The sequence below is a fragment of the Agaricus bisporus genome (assembly GCF_000300575.1).
Source record: "Agaricus bisporus var. bisporus H97 unplaced genomic scaffold AGABI2scaffold_12, whole genome shotgun sequence".
NCBI classification, from domain to species: Eukaryota; Fungi; Basidiomycota; class Agaricomycetes; order Agaricales; family Agaricaceae; genus Agaricus; species Agaricus bisporus.
In genome coordinates, this window is record NW_006267347.1 from 407,336 (window position 1) to 416,481 (window position 9,146).

Consider the following 9,146-nt stretch of genomic DNA (forward strand, 5'->3'; position numbering starts at 1 on the left):
GTTTCTTATTCCACTGCCTGGCAGCCTGCTTGAGGCCATAAAGCAATTTACGGAGCCGAAAGACCATGTTAGGACTACCAATGTGATAGCCCTCGGGTTGGCGCATATAGATCTCTTCTTCGAGTTCTCCATAGGTGAAGGCAGAAGAGATGTTGACTGAGCGCATTTTGTAGCCTTCTCTAGCTGCAAGAGCAACAATGAGGCGTAGTGATGCAGGACGGAATGTAGGGGCAAAGACCTCGGTGAAGTCGAATCCGGGATGTTGGGAATAACCTTTAGCAACGAGACGAGCCCGGTAGCACTCAATTGAGCCGTTGGCAAGTCGTTTGACTTTGAACACCCAGCCAGAGTTGACTACCTTCTTGCCTGGAGGCAGTTCCATTAGTTCCCAAGTCCCGTTAGCCTCGAGGTTAAAGATCTCAGTGTTACAAGCCTCAGTCCAGCAATCCGAGTCAGGAGACTTCATTGCTAGTCTATAACTCCGGGGATCAGCACCCGAAACGGCTCCAGCAAACTCGACTTCACAGAACTCAGAGTCAGCCAGCAGAGCAGCTTCGTCGTCAGAGTCAGAGTCATTACCAGCTAAGTCTGGTTGTTTGAGCTTCCAGGATATCCTTATGGGTGATCAAGTGATTGAAGCTATGGGATCTGTAGATCAATTCCGTGCCTTGGAATGTGTCAGAAGGCCAGCTGTTGTCAGATCTCGAGATCAAGGGACATGGCGGTCGCATTTGTAGACGTTTGGGATTCAAAGACTGGGTCGCGTACAAAAGACTTAGTCAACAAAGTATATCATATTCGAGGCAAACTTATTAAAGTAGAATACGCTAGGCAGAGAGAATTCGTTCCACAGTGTCAGAAGTGTTGGAAATGGAACCACGGAACATCCTGGTGTCGCCTCAGCCATCAGCTGTGCGCCCGATGTGGTCAACCTCACATGACCAAGAACCACACCTTGTTCACCACATGTTGCGGAGCACATCGCTCCTTGAACCTGTACCACTACCTTCCTCTTTTGGAAGTCTCTGTAGTACAGTCTCTAGTCGTAGGAAATACATAGTCCTATGCTCGCTTCGCGTCGCAAACAGTCCCAACCGGCCTCCGCGCCACACCCATCCCGTCCACTGTCTCAGGCACCACCTCCGCCCGCCAATCTGAACTCCAGCCGTCTTCCTTTGAATATGGTTGAATTATACCAAAGAAACACCACTCTGACTCTGTCTGCCCTCAACTCCTATTCTCTTGAGAATCGCGCAATAGTAGACGCTGTCCGCAACCGGGGCATTGCCACCGCGGTCACCATAGCCAACGCCGAAGCTAGAGCACTAGCCAAAGGTAATGTCAAAGGGCCCTCTGGCCAACCCCCTGGGATCGTTGCAGCCCCGCCAGCTGTCAAGACAACGCCCAGAGCCCCCCCTCCTTCCAGCGAGCCGCACAATTGGGCGGACCCGCCCCCTTCCCCTCCTCCCCGCGCACCGTCGCCTGCGGCGTCTGTGCTCTCCAAGCGGTCCCAACGTTTGGGATCCACGTCCTCTGGCCCGTCTGTCGCAGCCGTCTCGGTACGCAATGAAGATGACTCTTCCATGGCTCTCGATTATGAAGCCATCACCCCCCGTCCCGGTTCCCCCAATGAACCGGTTGACAACAAACAAACTGTCATGGATTTTATGCATACCATTGACAGTTTACTCGACGTCCTCTCCCTCTTGGCTGAAGCTGATTGGAGAAAAGATCTCCTTAAGGACATCCCAACTCTCATGGACAACGAGCTCAACGATGTCTATAACCATTTCAAGAATGGAATACAAAAACTCGCCCCCTCCCTCCTGTTAGAGTGTGAGCAAGCAGTCTACAAGTGTAGTTGGTGGACTTAGATATATGCGGACGAGTTTAGTCACATGATAGCTTAGTCATGTATGGTTGAACTCCCCTGTGGACGCTTCAGAGGCCTTAGCTTCTTACAGTCTGTCCACAGGTGAGTACAAGTTATTAGAACACAATATAGCTTCTTACAGTCTGTCCACAGTTGTCCCTAGGATTGCTCAATCAGTTCCTGTCCGTTCGCCTCGTTTCTAGGACCGTTAGACTCGCCACTGCGTCGCGTACATTCTACGTTTAACAGGTTATGGGCTCCGGCTTCTAACGCTTAAAAAACGACGTTTACTTCAACAACCACAGCTCTTCCCCAATCACTTCTGCCTTTCCTCAACTTTTTTCACTTCCCCTGCCCTCATTTCGACTCCAATGGCCTCCGGATCGCCCACCTTCGCGAAACTCAATGAGGAGAACTACTCCACATGGTCTGGAGAGATGGAAGCGTGGCTGAGAGCCTCTGGGCTCTGGAGACTTGTCTCAGGCAGGCAGAAGGCTCCCTCCACCTCTAGCCCTGTTACCCAGGCCGAAGCGGACGCTCTGGACGCGTTTGAGGCTCGCTTGGACAAGGCTGCAGGCTGGCTATACCTTATGGTTGAGCAGGAGCAAAGGATTCACTTCTCTGGCATCCAGGACAGCCCAGTGAAGATGTGGGAGGCTCTAGAGGCTGTACATCGACAGAAAAGGGCTGGAATGCGCTTTAATGCCTATGATGAGCTCTTCTCTATCCGAAAACTCGAGGAGGAGTCCCTCCAATCACTTATCAACAGAGTAGAGAGCTCTAAACGAAAAATCAAGGAACTCCGCCCCTCCTCCTTCACTCTAGAGATGCTAGATGATGAGCTAGCCTCTATGGCTCTCATTAGAGCTCTCCCTGACGAGTTTTCCGCCTTCACCTCGTCTCTATTGCTTATGGACAAGCTAGACAAGTCCACCATTCATCAGGCCTTTGTTACTGAGGATTTGCAACGCAAAAAACGCGCTCAGGACGCCTCTACCTCCTCCCATGCACTAGCTGCTCGCTCTGGCTCTCAAAACACGCCGAAAACCTGCGATTTCTGCGGGAGAGAGGGCCACAAGTTTGCTGAATGCAAAACCTTCGAGAGAGCGAAGTCCCGGGCTCAGGAGGACGCACAAAAGCCTAGAACTCCGTACAAGAGGGCTAACAAGGCTCAGGAAGAGTCTGGGAGCTCTAGCTCGACTCAGGCTCCCGAAAAAGTGCAACGGGTGTCCGAGTTTGCTGGCAATGCAAGTACTCCTTATCCCTCACCTTCTCCCTCGCCTTCTACACCTCTCCAGCTCGATGCTGACTTCCACTGGCTTGCAGATACAGGGGCCACTTCTCATATGACCCCTCACCGGCACTGGTTCAAGTCATATACTAGTCACAAAATCCCTATCCGACTAGCAGACAACTCTATTGTCTATTCTTCGGGAGTGGGATCTGTAGTCTTTGAGCCAGTTGTGAATGGAAAGGTGGTCAGAGCAGTCGAGTTGACTAGAGTTCTGCATGTCCCGGCTCTCCGGAGCAATCTACTATCATGTTTATACCTTGCCCGTAACAAGGGCTTCAATATCACAATCTCCTCTCACTCCATTGACTTCAAACATAAGGGCACATCGCTTTTCACGGCCACTATCCATTCCAACAACTCTGCTGAGCTCGACGGCTCAACTGTGACTTCTGAGACTGCTTTCTCTGTCTCTACCCTCCCGGTTGACCTCTCGCTATGGCATCGTCGCTTCATTCATCACAACTACGCTGATGTGAAGTCTATGATCAGTAAGGACCTTGTTTCCGGGCTCAAACTCGAGTCTAACTCGTCCCCTGACTCTATCTGTGAGCCGTGTCTAGCTGGCAAGATGCATTCTCTCCCTTTTCCCTCCTCCTTGAATCACAATCGCTCTCCTCTTGAGCTGGTGCATTCAGATCTTCACGGACCGCTCCCAGTCGCTTCACACTCAGGCTACAAGTACTGGATCACCTTTATTGACGACGCGACGCGTTTCCGGGCAGTCTATCTGCTTAAAGCTAAGTCGGAGGCATTTGAAGCCTTCAAAGTCTACAAATCCTGGGCTGAGACTCAACTCGGAGTCAAACTGCGAGCACTACAGGATGACAAGGGAGGTGAATACATGTCTAATGCTTTCAAAAGCTTTACTGAGCTTGCTGGCATCGAGAGACGTCACTCGACTCGAAACCGGCCACAGCAGAATGGTCTTGCTGAACGGGCTAATAGGACTATGGGAGAGAGGATCACTGCTATGCTCTCGGAATCTCGGCTGCCTGGGTCTTTCTGGGGTGAATGTATCTCGTCTATGGTCCATGTCTGGAATATGCTCCCTACTGCTTCGCTTTCGGGCACTACTCCCTTCCAAGCTTTCTATAAGCGAAAACCTGATGTCTCACATCTCCGGGTCTGGGGGTGCACTTCCTATGTCCATGTACAACGAGATAAGCGCAATTCTCTCCAACCTCACTACGAGAAGTGTGTCTTTATTGGCTATCCGGCTGGCTACAAAGGCTGGAAGTTCTACAACCCAGTCACTAAGCGAACCGTGATCTCTGAGAGAGCTGATTTTGATGAGAGATACTTTCCGGGCACTTCTAAAGCCCAACTCGAGGCTGTCCCGTCATTTGCTTGCCTACCAGAGCCACTACAAACTCCTAATGATACATCATCATACTCAGGACTGCCACCTCTACAGGATGAAGGGGGTGATAATCACATCCCTCCTGCTTGTCCTAAGACTCCCACTCCGTCCGCTTCAGTTCCTCCTGAAGAGAAGCCAGTTCTACCCCTACCACTTCCAGTAATTCCCCCATTCATTCCTCCTGTGATTCCTCCAGTCACTCCTCCCCAAATCCATGCACCACTCCCAGTTACTCCTCCTACTGCCGGAGTGCCTCTTGAGCCCCCTCACGTTCCTAGACGTACTGGGCGAGTTCGGAAGCCTCCTGGTCAGTGGTGGAAGCTCAAACAACCAGACTTAGCTGGTAATGACTCTGACTCTGACGACGAAGCTGCTCTGCTAGCTGACTCGGAGTACTGTGAAGTCGAGTTTGCTGGAGCCGTTTCGGGTGCTGATCCCCGGAGTTATAGACTAGCTATGAAGTCTCCTGACTCGGATTGCTGGACTGATGCTTGTAACACTGAGATATTCAATCTCGAGGCTAACGGGACTTGGGAGCTCATGGAACTGCCTCCAGGCAAGAAGGTAGTCAACTCTGGCTGGGTCTTTAAAGTCAAACGACTTGCCGACGGCTCAATTGAGCGCTACCGGGCTCGTCTCGTTGCTAAAGGCTATTCCCAACGTCCCGGATTTGACTTCACCGAGGTCTTTGCCCCTACATTCCGTCCTGCATCACTACGCCTCATTGTTGCTCTAGCTGCTAGAGAAGGCTACAAAATGCGCTCAGTCGACATCTCTTCTGCCTTCACTTATGGGGAACTCGAAGAGGAGATCTATATGCGCCAACCCGAGGGCTATCACATTGGTAGTCCTAACATGGTCTTTCGGCTCCGTAAATCGCTCTATGGCCTCAAGCAGGCTGCCAGGCAGTGGAATAAGAAACTCCGGGGTGTCCTTGAAGGCATTGGCTACACTAGGCTTCGCTCTGACAGCTCCATCTACATCTACTCCAAAGGTGACATCAAGGTCATTGTGCCAGTATTCATTGACGACATTACTCTTGTCTCGAAAAGTGATGCTGCCATGGCCTCGGCTGTCACTGAGCTCTCGAAACACTTCAAGCTCCGTGATCTCGGGTCCACTACACTTCTGCTGGGTATTCAGGTGAAGCAGGATCACTCTCATCACACTATCTCCCTCTCGCAGGAGCACTACATCAAGGAGCTCCTAGAACGCTTCAATATGGATGATGCTAATCCACTTTCCACTCCACTCGCTCCGGGATCTGAACTCTCTGACATTATTCCTTCACTCGAGGATCAGGCTGAGATGAAGTCAGTTCCCTATCTCAATGCTGTAGGTGCCCTTCAGTATCTCGCCACTATGACTCGTCCCGACATCGCCTATGCTGTCTCCTATCTCGGGAGGTTCAACTCGAACCCAGCTCCGGCTCACTGGCTTGCAGTCAAGCACTTATTCCGGTATCTCATTGGCACTATGCACTACAAGCTAGTCTATCGAGCTAGTGACTCGGAGGAACTCTTCACTACCTACTCGGACGCCTCTCACGGAGCCTGCAAGGCTACAGGTCGAGCAACTGGTGGTTATGTGACTCTTGTCTCGGGAGCTGCTGTGGGCTGGTCTTCTAAGCGCCAGCCATTTGTGACTCTCTCGAGCACTGAGGCTGAGTTTGTTGCTGCCGTCGAGGCTGGCAAGGAGATCAAGTGGACTAGGAATATCCTGACCGAGTTTGGCTTCCCTCTGACACTTCCTTCGACACTCTTTGTTGATAACAAGTCAGGAATCAGTGTAGCCAAGAATCCAGAGCATCACGGACGCATGAAACACCTAGACCTGCGCTTCTACTGGCTCCGGGAGGCTGTTGAAGAAGGACTCATAGATCCTTTGTATGTTTCTACACACGAGCAAGTGGCCGACATCCTTACCAAGGCTGTGGCAAAGAAGGTAGTTGAGTTTGCTGTCCCTCTATTAGGACTTGAGTAGACTGGCTAGATCAAGGGGGTGTGTTAGAGTGTGAGCAAGCAGTCTACAAGTGTAGTTGGTGGACTTAGATATATGCGGACGAGTTTAGTCACATGATAGCTTAGTCATGTATGGTTGAACTCCCCTGTGGACGCTTCAGAGGCCTTAGCTTCTTACAGTCTGTCCACAGGTGAGTACAAGTTATTAGAACACAATATAGCTTCTTACAGTCTGTCCACAGTTGTCCCTAGGATTGCTCAATCAGTTCCTGTCCGTTCGCCTCGTTTCTAGGACCGTTAGACTCGCCACTGCGTCGCGTACATTCTACGTTTAACACCTCCATCCTCTCCTCCCGGCAGTTGAAGCGCCTGCATCTGCAGTTGACGCACCTGCACCTCATGTCGTTCCGCGGAATGCACAGCCACAGGCTAAGTCAGCCAAACCGCCAAAGAAGAAGTCCCGGGTCGAGCCGGCTTCCTCTGACGTCACTATGACACCTCCGGCTCCGGAACCAGTTCGGACAGAGACCGGTACTCTCCCCCTCCAGGGTCTCAAACGCTTTGAGCCCAAGACATCTAAGCGCGCGCCTCCCCCAGCAAGCGCCCCTGTGGTATCCTTTGCCGCTCCGTCAGCGCCTTGCAAAGCGAGCCGCCGACACCGCCACACCACGCACGGCACTTCGTGCCGTGGTATCAAAGTCACTCCGCCGCCGAGCCTTAACATCACGGTCGCATCATTCACTCCGGAGGTCATCAATGACCTCAACGCCCACATCAAGCGGGACTTGAACTACCAGACAAGTCTCCAGCTTATGCATGCCATGGTTGATGGCAACGGCATTTATCTTGCCACCACCCATGTCCCCACCGAGGCAACCACTACGTTCATCCTCAAACACATCCACAAGCGCTGGCCATCACCCCAAGCGCCAATCACCTCCGACTCCATCACGTTGACGTCATACCTTAAGGTAGTTGATGTCCCGCACATCACGGCTGACCCAAAAGAGTGGTACGCCAAGCAAAACGAGGCGTTCATCAACGCGCTCAAAGTCTCACCAGTTGGCGCAAAGCTGACTAAACTCATTGAGCACAAGCCGCGCTTCATGCGCGCTTCTCCCCATTCTGACTCATGCTGGGCATGGGTCGACATCCACGACACGGCGTCGGGCGCTCGCGCCCGTGCCTTTATTGACAAGGGAGTGGTTGAGAAAACAGTTTTCAATTACAACTGGGCCTTCCCCTTGATTTTTGAAATATCATGTTCATGGTTTCCATTGAGAAGATTGAAATTAACTATTTCAAATAATGTTGTCGTCAGTGATGCAATTTCAAATGTGTTCCAACTGTGTCAATGATGCAATTTCAAAATTCTGTGGGTCTTTTTAGATATTGCAAGCCATGTTGATTTCTATTTCAAATATATCCCTAGTCTCATTTCAAAATTCTTGGATCCTTTAGACATTGTCAATTCTACTTCAAATCTATCCCTAACATAATTTTGAAACTCTTGGAACATTTAGAAATTGTCAATTATATTTCAAATATATCCCTAGCCTCATTTTGAAATTTTTGGGACACTTAGAAATTGTGTATTCTACTTCAAATATATCCCTACTATAATTTCAAAATTCTTGGAACAATTAGAAATTGTTAAAGCTACTTCAAATCTGTCCCTAATATAATTTTGAAATTCTTGGAACAATTAGAAATTGTCAATTCTACTTCAAATCTGTCCCTACTATAATTTCGAAACTCTTGGGACAATTAGAAATTGTTCAATCTACTTCAATTCTATCCCTATTATAATTTTGAAATTCTTGGGAAACATTGTCAAATGTATTTCAAATCTATCCCTAATATAATTTTGAAACTCTTGGAACATTTAGAAATTGTCAATTATATTTCAAATATATCCCTAGCCTCATTTTGAAATTTTTGGGACACTTAGAAATTGTGTATTCTACTTCAAATATATCCCTACTATAATTTCAAAATTCTTGGAACAATTAGAAATTGTTAAAGCTACTTCAAATCTGTCCCTAATATAATTTTGAAATTCTTGGAACATTTAGAAATTGTCAAATGTATTTCAAATCTATCCCTACTATAATTTCAAAACTCTTGAGATATTTAGAAATTGTCAAATGCACTTCAAATATATCCCTAGCCTCATTTTGAAATTCTTGGGACAATTAGAAATTGTTTATTCCACTTCAAATAGGTCCCTACTATGATTTTGAAATTCTTGGAACAGTTAGAAATAGTCAAATGTATTTCAAATATATCCCTATTATATATAATTTTGAAACTCTTGGGATATTATGAAACTATTTCAAATTTCAAAATATTGCATTTTTGCAAATAAATGTCAGTTTTGTGGAACAATCACTCTCTAACTCTTCCAACTAAAAACATAGACAAATAGTAGAAGTAGATGGGCTTCTACCACAAAGAAACTGCTAAGGATTTGAGTAAGAATTGAGTGACATAGGTCAAATAATGTGTTTTGGGCATAGGTGGATAACAACAATGTTGAGAAATGTGTTTAAGAGCCAGTAAAGGATTGTAATGGTTGTTGAACAATTGCTAAAGCTATCTTCACTTACTATGCCCAAAACATATTCTTTGACCTATTCACTCAATCTTACTCAAATC

At 48.3% G+C, this 9,146-nt stretch overlaps 3 protein-coding genes across 3 annotated transcripts in view; all 3 read left to right on the top strand.

The window, feature by feature from the left end:
- Positions 1-718: 718 nt before the first annotated feature.
- AGABI2DRAFT_45240 (hypothetical protein) lies at positions 719-973 on the top strand (the record flags this gene model as incomplete). Its single annotated transcript, XM_006456038.1, has 1 exon — positions 719-973. A coding segment is annotated over one exon (255 nt), but the record flags the coding sequence as incomplete, so codon positions are not given.
- Positions 974-1,064: 91 nt separating this feature from the next.
- AGABI2DRAFT_146038 (hypothetical protein) lies at positions 1,065-1,874 on the top strand (the record flags this gene model as incomplete). The annotated part of the gene is made up of 1 exon (XM_006456039.1): positions 1,065-1,874. The coding sequence occupies one exon, from the start codon at positions 1,065-1,067 to the stop codon at positions 1,872-1,874; it is 810 nt and encodes a 269-aa protein (XP_006456102.1).
- Positions 1,875-7,309: 5,435 nt separating this feature from the next.
- The window catches only part of AGABI2DRAFT_77245 (hypothetical protein), a gene marked incomplete at both ends in the record, with an annotated part of 3,979 nt that continues 2,142 nt past the window's right edge, over positions 7,310-9,146 (top strand). The window contains one exon of the mRNA XM_006456040.1: positions 7,310-7,693. Coding sequence (XP_006456103.1) covers positions 7,310-7,693 — 384 coding nt within the window. The remainder of the gene's footprint in view (positions 7,694-9,146) is intronic.